Raw genomic sequence first — 15297 nt, 5'->3', positions numbered from 1 at the left:
AAACCAGTCATTCAAGTTAGAAATGATTTAAATGTCGTAAAACAGCCAAATTAACATGAAAATATACGGAAAAAAAAATATATAAATAAAGGAATTATTCAGGACTGTTGAAGATTAATTAATTTAATTCTCCTTAATGTATTTTCCTTTAAAAAAATTAATATTTTAAGCGTGTATATAATTAAATTTTCCACTGAACATTTAAAAACAGTAGGCATTTTTTTTTATTAAACAAACAAAAAAAAATTTACATTTAAGTTTGATTGTAGTAAAATCTGTAAGATCACTCAAGTATAAATACATGGAATGTATTGTATCTTTCTTTTTTTTAATATAAACATTATACAACGTGTTGGAAACCTGATAAAAAAATATATAGTTCAGAAAAGAAAAAAAATAATATATATATGTATATATATACTAAAAAGAAGTACAAGTATCCACATATCTTATGTAAAAAGAATCACATTTGTTGTGAAGATCGTGGAGATTAAATTGTTATAAAATGCCCTAGTATCCACTTTTTGTAGTTTAAACTACAATATAATTTTTTACATGTAACTTTTTAAACAAATAATAATAATAAAACATTAACATTTCTCTATTTTTTTTTAATTATTATACAATTAAAGTTTGCAATCTTTAAAGAAGATTGAGAGAAGGGAAAACAAAAAAAAAAAAAAAAAAACATGGTAGAAATGTTGACTTCGAGACTAGTATGAGAAGGCACATGTGGTGATATCATTATTTGTACTCAAGCAGAGTGATTTAATATAAAATCACTCGACTCACATATATTTTTTATTAAAATTTTGTTCAGTTTATTAATTTTTAAGTAGGTTTTTTTTGTTGAAAATATTAAGTAGAAACGCTTATTTTTTTAGAATATATAAATAGAAACACGAAAAATTATTGTATAAAACGTTGTTAAGTAAATTTTGCCAAGTTATTACAATTATGGCCTTATTAAGGAACCGATAATTTGGACGGATTTAGTCCTTATTTTCTTATATATTTATATATAATATATTTATATATTGCTGTTATGACTTAATTTAATTTTTTAATATTATTTTTTACAATAAAAAACAATAACAATTTTAGATTAATTCGATTTAGGGAAAAAATTATATCCCTAAATATATTTTTTTTTCTATCTCTCTCTCTCTCTCTAAAAAAATAGCTTGACTGTAATTATTTTTACATCACAGCATTAGACTTGTAATCTTTTTCCACTTAATATTTTTACCTGACACGAATAACCACGTGATTTGTCACATTTTCTACGCTAAGCGAAAGAACTTAATGCAATAATTCACAAATTGTTACCTTGGATATACACATAATAAAGCACTTGGTGAAAAACTGGCCTTGAACTTCGACATCAAATAAAAAATATATATATATATATATTGATGTCCGTACGAAATGGGACCATAAATAATAAATGCATATGATACATCTCCTTCAGTACGTCTTTGATTTATGATGAATTATTATTATTATTATTTTTTTCTGATATCTTTTCATCGCTTGACTGTACAGAGTCTAGCTTTTAAACGTACAGGAGATGTCAACGTGAATATATCACAACTTTTTAGTAAGATCTAGAGGTTTCTCTGATAATGTAGTACATTCTTCAACTACGTCGACTGGTTCTTCACTTTCAATTTTCTCTTCTTCATCGATGGATAATTCAGGTTCTGGAATGGGTGACTTTTTTACAGATAAGTCCATTGGCTTCTCTTGATCCGATACATCCGATAAACAGTCCATACCTAACGGTATACCCTCGGTGGGAGATTTTAATACGGGAGGTATGGGATTAACCAATATGTATCTTTGAGCATATGGAAAAAAGTCACTTGGATATGCGTTGGAATAACCTTTATTTAATAAAGGGCTATTATTTGTATGGAATATTTTCGAATTGATCGATGACATAGTTGATACGGATAATGGAAATGTCACATTTTCTTTCCATTCGAACGATGGACTATTTGAGTCTGGAAGATAACCATTAGATGATGATTTCTGTCCAACATTGTGTTTAGTGATGACATCGTCTGGGGAAGATTGTGAACCGTTTTTACTCGACGTATCACTATCACCATCATGTCCAATATAAGGTGTTAAATAAGCCCTGGAATTGGGATGCAAATCCCCATTTGATAGTGCGTTTTGTTCGGATAACCTTGTACTTATGTCTTCTTGGCCTTGTATTAAACAATGGATTTTAAACCAGTTGGATCTTCGTCCATACCTGGATCCTACAAGAAGAAAATAATAACAGAAATATGTAATTTAAAACCATTCAAAGTACAAACGATTATAACATTGTTATTCAAAGCCAGTTACGAACATTGTTTAATATTCATAATTGACTCATTATATACAATATATTAGCGTGTCTAATAAGCCGTTAACACTGATCGTTAAATTGATAACCCAGAAGAATTCTTAAATATTTTTAAAATTTTAAATTTATTTACTAAACTAGATCAATATCGCGGTTAATAATTTAAATCTAATCGTAATTAAGTCGCAGAGTTTCGTAAGAGTTTAAAAAGAAAATTGATTTCAATTTAGTTTACTAAAATTATACCTGAATCATTTATGATATTTATAGAAGTATACATAATTCGAGGTAAAATAACAAGGGCATAATTTTACAAACTACTATATTTATCCATTGTTTAGATGAAGATGATAAAATGCTTCTGATCAAATTGATTTGTAACCTGTTCAAAATAATTGATGCAATTTATCATTCAAAAAATAACATAAAATATCTCATACGAAACTTTAAAATCCTTAAAAAAACAAAAGCTGTTAACATTGTTGCTTGACTTTTCCGGTATTATTTATTTTGTTTTAATCTAAGTAATTGCCATCACTACACTTAAATCTTCAGATTGGTTCGGGAGATATTAAGGGAGTGAAGGCCATATCTCCCGAAGCAATGGTCCGATTTTCATGAAAATTTCTAGAAATATTCTTCCCCAATACACAAACCTCTCTGCCAAATTTCAGAAATTTTTGACAAAAGGTACAGAAAGTATTAAGCTTTAAAGTAGGTGAAAAAAATGCCTTTCCTCCCCCTCACACACTAAAATCCATACATACGGAAAAAATCCCAACTATATTTGCATTTTTCGACATTTCAAAGTTCTCTGAGGACAAAAATGTAAAAATCTTGGGGGAAGGCGCCATACTTTCCCTGTTATATATAACAGCCGAAAAATAAAATTCCTTAAAATAATACAAAAATTTTGATATTCAGCATCTTATAAGAACAAAGCACCATTAAAAATAAATTTGCTCGCCTTTCTTTATGTTATAATATATACTATTATTTACAACTCTATTAATAATAGTATAATTTTGCATTCGGAAATTATAACTCTGTATCTTTAAGTATACTTCATGAAGGCCTCTTATTGTAATATATATTATGATTTATGATATGTTGTGACTTTGAAAATTAGGATACACTGCAGAGAGATAGCATTGATTCAACCCGATTATTACAAGGTATTTTCAAAATTATGCAAAATAGGAGTGTATATTCAACGTTTGATAAGGCTAAATAACCAAGTTTAGCTTCGGGCTTATAAATGTTCTATTTTCTAAAATAATAGAGTAAATAAAAATTATTTAAAACAAAAAAATATGTAAATCATAACCAAGACTTTCTAACGTTAAAGTTTTTTATTTTTATTTTAGATTTTTTTAAATATTTAATTCAGTCTTTATATCGTATTATTTCGTTTCTTAATTCGTATTTACACATGTAATACACAATAAAATTGTATTTTAATAAAGTAATATATAGGCTGTGTAAAATTACGTTCTTTCTAAACAGTTTAATATAGTCGAACTTTCAAAAACAAGACCTCCCAACAACGACCATTTTTTGGAAATGTTTCTATTTAAAATGCATACAAAATAACCTCCCAACAACGACCATTCTTTATGTTCCCATCAGTGACCGTTGTTCACAGGTTTGTCTGTATATACAGTAGATCAATCTTATATATAAAAATTCAAAGACGGTACTCTTTTAAGTTCAAAATTCTAAATGAGAGCATAATTTTCTTCTGTAGACGAATTTAAATATACCATATAGCATTTATTTAAGTGCTTTTATCCAAACTATATATATTTTATGCATTTAATAGAAAGTTTTAACTAAAATTAAGACGAAATTGTTCCTAATTAAGCAATTTCAAAGTAGAAACTAAGTATATATCCGATCCAAACACGGTCTAATGAATTCGGATCGTATGAACAAACAGGAAATACGCATGCAACTACACGTGGACAATTTCATTACTATTAGGATATTAATTGAGTAAAAAGGCCCTATATGTCACGCATTATCATGTTCAGGGGCAAAATGGCCACCAATTTCAGACAAACCCATAAAATAAGTTCTAAGAGTCAGGTTTCTGCGGTCAATCTACGTCAAGATTTATAACCCAATTCCAGTGAAGGAAATTTTTACAGGCTAAATTTTATTTTTTTTCTTCGTATTATACAAAATATATTTTATAAAATATCTTCTATATAATGTTAATTTACTGTAAAGTATATAAATGTATTGATTTTCAAAAGGTGTAAACTTCTAAGTTTTGATGAAAGAAGGGTGCAAATTTTTAAAATTATTATAAGGCAATCACAACTAATAACGAAATTAAATATAAATTATAATATTAATAGACATTTTTAATGTTATATTAACAGTTATAACACCTTATTATTCAGCTAAATATGAAATTTTTAGGCATTTTTAACGTGCTTCTGTAGCTCAATATAAATTTATATATGATATATAAAACTGTTTTAAGAATTTATATTTATCTTCTTTGTATATAAATAGTGTAAAATATATGTTATATTTGTATCCAGAAAGACTGTAAGTAATTTTATCCGAGTAAATTGAACGTATATAGGAAAATGCGTGTTGTAATTATAGTAATTATACTTATATTATTAAATATTATTGATTTTGATATCTACAAGGAAAAGTATATTATAAAATAGATAATTTCTTTAGATTATTTTTAAATCTAATATTGATGTGGTACGCATGTAGCATTTACGTTAAGCTTTTACAGTAGCGTAATTGTATTTTTAAATTAAACATGTAAAGGTAAATTTATAAGAATAAAATTAATTCTTCGAATAATTTTTAAGAGAATTTTACGCAATTTTTATACAAAAATTGCTACTACGCTCTACGTTTAATAAATTATTTAAAGACGAAAATAAATTAATTATACAAAATAACATTTCTAATTCATAAAATTAGCAAATGGACTAATTACCTAATAATACGTATGGAATAATTAATCTAATTACTTAACTTTTAATGCAGTTTAATGAATTTATATGAAGCTTTTGTAACATAAAATTCCATAACATGTATATATACATTCGTTACTTCATCTCGAACATATGATAAAATGATATAATAATTAAGTAGTGAAATTCTAATTTTCTAATTAATTATAATCTAAATATTAATTCTGTAACTTTCAGCGCTATTAAGAAATAAATTAACAGTCTTAGCCTATTTTTCCCCATAAAATAGTTTTGATACATACGCTATGGAGTCGTATATTTTGTAGTAAAATTTATACATAATTTTTCTTTTTAAAACAATAAAATCATAATATTCTGTAGATAAAATTAACCATTCATGCAATATCTAAGTCATAAAATAGATAAATAAATTCTTATGATAATCATATTCAAGTCTGGAATGCCATTAGTTTATTAACCATATTGATATGCTTCTTTTTATTATGCCCCTATCTTAGAATATAATGTGTATCACCCCTCTTAGAAATTCATTACCTTATAAGTCTACTGCAAGTATATTCACACCATATTTGCTTCTGAAATATTTGATTTAACGCATGTAGAGGATTAGAGTTCCATTATCCAATTCAATATAACATGTTTGATACATTATCAGTCAGAAATGACACCTTATCTTCTTTCTCTAAAATCCCTGCAGGAATTACGATGTAACTTTCTTCGGCCTACCACAGGAAGAGATAATCTAGGGGTCATTTTATATCTCAGTCCTCCTCGCCTCTATCTCAATCTTACATACTTGCTCAGTTAACAACAGTTATCCTATTATATTAATCTTACAAGACTTAATAGGATAACTAATACAGATGAATCGCAATTAAATTTACGATTTTATGGTCATTATCGATAGCAAATTTAGTTTGAAAATGCTTTAATTACGTTCGATTAGTACCTTTAGGCTCGCATAACTAATTTAAATCTTGATTATTTTATCTACACTTATCTGAAAGTATGCATAATTAATGTTCTGTATATAAGTAATTTATAAAATCTTGGCGAACTTAAGAGCTTCTTTAACTTAATTAAATACAATTTAACCTTATTATCGATAAGTAATTTAGTTTCGAATTCTCTAAATGCGTTCGTTTACAACTAATAGCCTTATATAAATAATGCATAAATATTTAAATAATTAAGATTATTTATAATATTCCCGACAAATCTGAAAGATTCTTAAACATAATTAAATAAATTCAATATTTTACGATCATTATCGACAGATAATTTAGTTCTGAATCTCTCGTGTTCGACTATAACCTGCAGGTAACTAATCGAAAACTCTACCTCTCGCCATACTTAAAAAATTACGTATAACTTAATTATTTAAGCTGTAATTTTTTCTAATATCGTAGATAACTTTATATATTATTTCTAAATTTATCACTAAGTTAATGGTTGCAGAACAGCTGCAAAATTTGGCAGATAATACCTACAAACAATAGAAAGAAGGCGAGAACATTTCACCTATTTATTTATTTTAACCTTAATTTTAGAAGCTAAACGATTAATTTTTCTATTAACAAATTTTCGTGACATATTTATTATTCGGCTTTACAATGTCAACAAGTTAAGATAATTATTATAAAGGCGAGTGAAATATATTAAACAGAAGAAAAAAAGAAAAACCGAAGTCATTTATTTTATATGTATACGTTATTCAGACAATGCTAAGTAAAAACACATTATCTTGTTAAATAGATTATGCAAAAATTAGAATAATAATGATTTAAAAAAATCTTTATACAGGTGTGTTTAATTGAATAAAAATGGTTGTATAATTAATACTGCATTACTTCGAATTTAAAATGCACTTTATCACGTACGGAATTGCTCTTAAATCGAGGTAACTCATAAGATTAAAAAATAAAAATAAAAATAAATGTATTTTCTCTTAATTATACTTTATATTAAATATGTTATTAATAATTTTATTCTTTATTAATTATTTTAAATTAAATTCACATCGAATTAACATTTAATTTTCTTTGAAAATCCCATCTCAAAAAAGGGGGTTATCCAACTTTTTCCACACTGTTTTAAGGGTGAGAATACGTCTTAAATTCGGATTAATATAGTATATAGATGTATAATTCTGTAGTTGTTACTTTTAAAAATAAAAAAGGAAAATTTACTACATTATTAAGTTATGAAAATATTTCAAGCATACTCCTACATTTGAAAAACAATTTAATATCTTTTGATGAATCAACAGTTTTAATGATATTCACGTTTTAAGATGATGAATGTTGTATTTTACTAATTCAACTCCCCATCTTGTATAGCCTAATTTAGATCTAGTTTAAATGCAAAGAGAACAATTTTAAAATGACAGAATCTCATCACGATCAACTTTAACGTAATGGAAATCTAACTAATGTCAGTAATTGAATGATAACTTTTGATTCAATTATTTATATAATTTGAATGTTTAACCCACCTTCCATTGTCTACACTTATCTTATTTAACCCCAAAAAAAGGGCTTTACTTATTTCAGATTTAATTGAATTTTCGAATCAAGAACACGACTTGTACTTAAAATACATTGAGATCTCAATTATTATTTCTTTGTAACGAATTAAATTCGAGTTTTGTTTAATTAAATGCTTTGTTTACATTTATTTAAAATTGATTAAATTAAAGAAGTATAAAGGATATTTTTCTCTTTACTCTTTAAATTATTATTAAAATTTCTCTACCAATATCACACATATGCACACTTGGAACATTACTATAATCCAGTTAAGAATTTCTTTTTTTTTTTTCCTATACTTATCGCCTTATCTTCCCACCTACATCTTGATTTAGGCGTTTCTTTGCGATTTTAAATTATATAGTATACAGATAGCTAGTTTCAACTTTACTTTCGCTCATATATTCTTGTCTTCATTAAAAAACATAGAGGAAAAAATATTATACTGTTAAAGGCGTGCGGAGATTTAGTATGATGCGTGAAAGGTAACTTATATATATATACATGTGATATGGGCCAAACATGAGATACTCTTTTTACAACCCCTCATTTAAGTTACTTGGAAATTGATGTTGGTGTTTTTATCTTTAAAATATCGAAACCTGGATCTTGTTAGTACAATTAAGCGGAACTTAAAACAATACATTAACTTACCGCTCTTTGACATTCCTACCAAAAGACATTTTTTTAATCTACAACTTTTACACGATGTTCTGTTTTTCTTGTTAATTACACACTGGCCATTGTTTTTACACTCTCCTAACGCTGATAAATTATTATAGGTCCTTCCAAAAAATGACTGTAAGAAAAGTAACAAATTTATTAAACATTTTTAATTATTTAAGTTTTAAAATATTTTTATATTATTTTATTTAAATATTAAAAATAAATTTCTTCGTATTAAAACAATTATTACTTAGAATATACTTAAGGGAATTTTTGAATAATTCATATAAAAGTATTTGATAACACGCAAATCTGAATGTGGTATTAAATTCAAATAATAATATAAATTGAAATTAAAATGCTTAAATAATTATATTTAAAAATCGTATTATTGACAATGAGATAATTACTTAATTTTCTTTATTTTTGAGAAATAATTTAAATACGTTTAAAAAAATTTTTTTAAATTGCAATAATGAAATTTGATTAATTTTTATTTACTTTTATCGAAAATGAACATTTAAATTTTTGTTTTTGTTTATTATTTAATTAAATTTAAGTTATTATTATTATTAATCACACTTTAATTTAGTTTAAAACACGAGTAAAAAATTAAATTAAACTCTTTTTCTATTAGATTTTTTTGGTAGAGAAAGTAATAATTAATTAATTAAAATTTAGAATATTTCTGGAGATATTTCTATACATTATTATTAATTTAGCATTAAAATTACTTCCGAATATGCCACTTAAAATCATTCAAATTACACGATTATAGTATGATAAAGAACCTTAATTATTAAGAAAATATTATATTAAACTTAAATATATTAAAACCAATGAGTTATTAAATTATATTTGATAATTATTCTAGATTATTTAATATTCTTTTGGATTTATATATAGCGCCCGTGTACTAGAAGCATATATTAATTTTAAATAAAAATGTAAACACTGAAGATCCGTGCTACAAAAAACACACCCATAACAAAATAGGAAGATATTTCCACACCTAAACTTAGGTAATAAGTGCAGAAATCTTAGCGAGGGTTGAAAATTGAGGTTACAAGGTCACATTCTAATTATATACAAAATCATTATTTAAAAATTACTATGATTTTTCTTTTTATTTTTAAAGGAAGGATTTATAAGTAGAAAATTCTCGCTTCTCTCTTACCATTCCTTTGATAAATGCTTAAATTTTGACACTAGGTTAGACAGAACATCAATCTGTACAGTTATTTATTGACGTGAGCTTAACAAATGTTCTAAAAAGAGATGCTACGCGTGATTATTGACTAGTCTAACGTAAGCATCTTTATTTAGAGTTCGTAATTTTGCTTAAAAAACAAGATAAATGAAGATTTTCAAATTATGATACAACGCGTACGAAAATCTTAAATAAGTGGTTTAAAAGTTCGTGTTTGAACATTTTTATCTTGATGTGAATATAGTTATTTAGTATATAACAGCTTTATATAGTTTGTGAAGTTATAATATCTCTAGTTATGCAATATATTTGCATAAATTTGCCAATGTTGACGAAGATAAACCTCTTAAAATATGTAGTTATATCATATACAACAGGGGTTCTGCGGGTGTAACATAATGGGTTTCAAGGGTTTATGCGGTACAAGTTTAATATTAATGAATACTTTTCTTATACCTGAGGATTTTTATTCTAAAATTACACAGTTTTCAGTCAATTTCGACATCCCTTTCTAAACATTTTTTTATTTATTTTCTAGCCTATGACCTAAAGTACTTTAAACAATGCTGTTGCTTCTGTAATGTCATTGTCCCAGATGTCCATTGGTATGTAAGAAGTTGACACACGAGGGTCTTTAAGTAAAGCAAAGAAAAATAAAAAATTGGCAAAAACTACTTTCTTTCATTTATTCCACTTTCTAATATTAAAATTTAAATTTTAAATGGTTAAAAATTAAATTGAGCCAAGTTTTTGTGTTAAAATTCCCATTCAAAATTCAGTTATTTAATGCGTTTTTTTTAAAAATTCGAAATACTTTTAACTTTTAAGTCGACTATAAATAAATTTATTACAGATTTATTTTACTTGACTAATATTTCATTAAATTTTCATGTATGCTGTTCTAAATATTAATCATGATAAACGCCTACATGAGACATTTAATGATGAATTTTGTAGCTAACTACAAAGTAATTTAATATAATTCGTGTTGATAGAGGCATATAATAAATCTACTAACTTTGAATAAACTTACCTTGACTATAATTTGACATACATTATCAATAATATCAACTGTTATTATTATTATTGCAAAGCAGTACCAATCTAACGGAAAAATCTTTTCTTTTTTTTTGTATCCTTCTCCCCTATTTTTCCCTCATTCATGTTTATATTAATGCAAATCTTTTTATCAAATCATTTTAATAATAAAGGGCCAATTGTAGTGACAGCTGCCACGAATCTGACACACATTGACTACCTGAAAGACGCCATTAGAAGTCAAAGATTAAAGGTCGATGGTATGTAAGTATAAATGACCCGAATTCGTCACTCATACTGATTTATAAAATGATTAAAAAGGATGTTTAGAATATAAATTCTAATTACGTAGTAAGGAGAGCGGGTATAATTATTACAAATTCTTTTTACAAGGTAGAAACTAATTACTAAACTGGATATAACTATAATTAATAAAATTCTTTTGCCTATCAAACTATGCAATCAAAGTATGAATTATAACAATATAAAGATTGATTAAATTTTAAGTATGTTTATTTTTTTTTTATTCTTTCTCCTCTCCCCATTTTTACTGTGTTATCGTACCGTACTATTATACACTCGTAAGCTTAATATATTAAAATCAGGACGAGTAAGGATTGTACTTGATTCTATTGTTTCTTAGTCAATAAATATGATTTATTTGACCTCATATTGTTTAGTTTTGGTCAAGGTTTGAAATTATAAAGAAAAATATATATATATATCTTAAATAAATTCCAATGGGAAGATAAATGATGATTTGATAGCACGATTTGTGGAAAAGTAGGTCAAAGAAGTTGAGTTGAAATTTTTGATAGGTGATTTTACTTTTTCTTATCAACTGTGCCATCAATGATATCATTCTACCGTTTTCCCTTTCACAAATTACAACCTTGAAGTCGTTCGATAGATTGTTTATTATAAATTTTAAATAACAAAATTAACTTTAGAGAAAATTAACCATTTCTCTTTACCTTTGGCTTTACTCCAAAACTCAGAATTGACTAAGAGAACGATGCAATTTTCTATGTTTATAAATACGAAAATATTTAAAAACTTAAATATTTAATAAATTGAAGGCTTTTTTTGAAAGATTTAATTATATTTAAACACTTAAATTAGTAAGTTTTAGAGCTTTAATGCATCGAAACGTTTAAAAAAAAAAAACTTTAGTAGACTAAGTCGTTCAGTTAATAGCTTCAGATAACAGATTTGAAGCTCTTCCATACTCTAAATATTAAATGAACTAAATGATATTTTAATCAGGACCTAAATTAAATTTAAATCATAAATATTTTAAAAAGCATTAATGGATTTATCATGCCTTTTGTATATGAAAATTTAATTAATATTCAATTAAATTAAAACAACGTCGTGCGATAAATTTGATTAAAGTGAAATTTTCCTATCACGTCTCCTGATTTAATGGAACAACTTGAAAATAAATTTCTAAAATGTCAGCTTAGCGAAAAGAGGAATGTTTTTAAAAAAAGTCACTCTCGTTTTTCTTTCATCGAGGACATCTACAGTAGCAACCCATTTTCAGTCATTCTAAATTACTAAATACAGATTCAGTATGGAGTAATAAGTTCGTCGCGCATTTTACTTGAATAATGTTAACCCAGTTACAAATATTGCACTGAACAGGACTGGAAGAAGTGTTAAGGGATAGCCATAAATTTCCCCCAGCCAGATACCTGACAGGTGAGCTTGGGGTCAGAGCAGTGAGGTCATATGCCGCTAGCCACGAGACGTGATGTGTTTTTGTAACACTGATCTTTTAGTACAATATGGTGCTTCTAGGGGTCAAAATTCCAACAGTGCCCCCTCGTGATCTCTGTTGCATCTTCTAGATACTCATCTTTTTAGTATAGCATGTTTGCTGTGACATTTTCCTGTATGACCTCCTATTTTGACAGATGTTATTTAAAGTGAAAGTAGTCTATATTTATGACGCACTTTTCTCGCCAGGGGAATTTATTTTTCGAATTGACAATCGTTTTTTAGAATTTTCTGTCCTTATTCGGATAAAGAAATATCTCGTGCAACTATTTTTTTTCTTCTTATAAAATGCCTTTCGTCTTAAGATGAGCAAGGTTAAAAAAACAAAAATTTTTAAGGGTTGTTTGGTAAGTTTAATATAAAAGCATTTAATAAAGTTAGGGATTATAACAGACATTATAATATTTTGCAAGACTTGTTTCTATTTTTTACTTAAAATACTATTAATCTTGTGCAATATCATTATAATTAACGTGATCTTAGTGAAGTAATATTTTTTCCCTCTTAAATTTTGCAAAAAATATATAAAGTAAAACGTTAACAAGCTACTTAAATACTTTTTAAATCAAACTATCTTTACACTAACCAAAAATTTAAGGAGAAATAAAGGAAATAAATCCGTTAACGAGATGGAAATTTATATTAAAAATTATGTTAAATTTATTTAATTTATTAATACATTATGATCTATAAAATTTATACTTATTTGGATTATAATATATTTTAAATACAATGCTCACCTTACAACCTTCGCAGGTGAAGGCCCCGAAATGATAACCTGCAGCAGGTTCACCACACACCTTACACAATTGGTTCATCTATAAAATAAATGTCATTAGATTTATTAAAGAGAGACCACAGAAGATAATAAGCTATCTGTATGCTGAATACATGCACACATGACTTACAGTAAACTATTTTAGTTCTATACAGAGAAATGTTTGTCTGGGAGAATACGTTTATGTAAACATTATACATACAAAGTGAGTATGAAATTTACCTAGACGCAATGATTTACTAACGTTTTAGTTAACTTAAGACTTAAATTGGCTTTCAAATAGCGCTGATAGCAATTAAATCACTCTAAATATCAAGGTAGATCAGTCTAAAATCAAACTAATCGCGCTTATATCATTATCGATATTATATTAACGATTATCTTTAGCAATATAATAGCAAATATCGCATATTATCAGTTTAATCCTGATACTTTACTACGTATTAACTTCTACTCTCTTAAATCTACCATTTACAATACGCAATTAAGAGTTAAGAAAATAAAAAATTTAAAGATAATCTATAACGAATCCCGAATCTTAGTGATTAAGTGCGTAATTGTCAATTAATTTTCGTCATTTAAATATGTATTAATTACCGTTAAAAGGGGAGCCATTCAAACGTAAGACGGACGAAGATCCAACATTTGGCGAACACACTACTGCCACCCGAGAGTCATTCTAGTAATCCACATTGTAGCCAAAAAGAACCACTCACTAGCTGGACAGCAGGTGTACAACGGTATGAGATGTTCGCCGGTTTCGCCAACCATAAAAATGTTACAGCTCAAGGTCTCGTGACGTCAAATTGCACACGTTTTGCTGGGTTGCCACCACTTTCACCATTCCTGTATCAAGTCTTCCTTCTCTATTCGGGAAGTGTAACAAAGACCTTCGATTGGAGTTGATTTTTGTTCAAGGACTGTTGATACGCCGCAAGGTAATTTGTTCAGACCATGACAATGCGACTACACCCTACATCTACTTTGTGCTACGTACTAATCCGTAAACTGAGGTATAATTAAAGAAAATGTTCTATTTAAAACACTTTCCCTTTCTCTAAATTTAGCATTAATGAAGCATTCAAAGAAATTTCATCATTGACAATACTTAAAAAATTCGTATAACGTCTGTAATATTTACTTTTAGTCTGTAAAAACAATTAATAATTTCTGTTCCAAACACGCAATCGTAACTTGTTTTAAATTTATTTTTAAACAGATTCACATCTTTCACTTTCGCTGCTTTAACCCAATATATATATATATATATAAAAAGAACATGGCAAATTAGCGAAAATGATCGAATGTGTTATTACTGTCTCCTTTTGTAAATTTTCTAGGTCACTTATGGACTGTTAAAGTAAGGGCACTGTACTTTTCAAGGCGATCTTCTTTGCTAGATAAGTTGTATAATATTACCCGAAGCAATCTGGCCTCGAAATGGGGTGGTGCCAATAGAGCTGTCATATGCAATGTTGTTCTGATACCAAAATATTAACCAAGTAATTGGCTTAAACTCTAACTCGATCACATCACCCATAATATAAATTAAAATGAAGCGTGGATATAAGTTAAATAAATTTCAAGAAATCATAAACTGAACCTGTTCCTATCAATTATTAAATTAAATTAACATTAAATATATATATATATATATATATATACATATATATACAGTATATAAATTAAAATTGCTAATTTCCTTATATCAAATACAAAAATTAATATCTGAAATTTTAATTTTGTATATAGAAAATGAAATTTCTCTTTTGTAATGAACGTGTTATAGTTATTACGACTATTTTAAAATATTAATTTATCGCCTTTTATTAATAGTAAAATTATAATTGTATATTAAACAATATTTTATAAATCAGTACGTATTAAAACTAATTTTTTAAAATAATTTCATAGTTGTATCGCGCATTAAGTTTGAAATTATTAAAGCATTTAAATAAAAACTGTTT

At 26.6% G+C, this 15297-nt stretch overlaps 1 protein-coding gene across 1 annotated transcript; it reads right to left on the bottom strand.

Moving 5' to 3' along the window:
* Nucleotides 1-209: 209 nt before the first annotated feature.
* On the bottom strand, nucleotides 210-14094 carry LOC136969847 (nuclear receptor ROR-beta-like). The gene is made up of 4 exons (XM_067264135.1): nucleotides 13928-14094; nucleotides 13293-13370; nucleotides 8511-8655; nucleotides 210-2270 (listed from the first exon to the last, which is right to left on the bottom strand). Exons 1-4 carry the CDS (start codon nucleotides 13943-13945, stop codon nucleotides 1588-1590), a joined length of 924 nt encoding a protein of 307 aa, XP_067120236.1. The 5' UTR covers nucleotides 13946-14094; the 3' UTR covers nucleotides 210-1587.
* Nucleotides 14095-15297: the final 1203 nt, after the last annotated feature.

This window comes from Centruroides vittatus, unplaced genomic scaffold, assembly GCF_030686945.1.
Source record: "Centruroides vittatus isolate TY-2023 unplaced genomic scaffold, ASM3068694v2 contig_1824, whole genome shotgun sequence".
Taxonomy (NCBI): Eukaryota; Metazoa; Arthropoda; class Arachnida; order Scorpiones; family Buthidae; genus Centruroides; species Centruroides vittatus.
The sequence above is the reverse complement of the archived record's forward strand: the minus strand, read 5'-3'. Positions and strand labels throughout refer to the sequence as shown.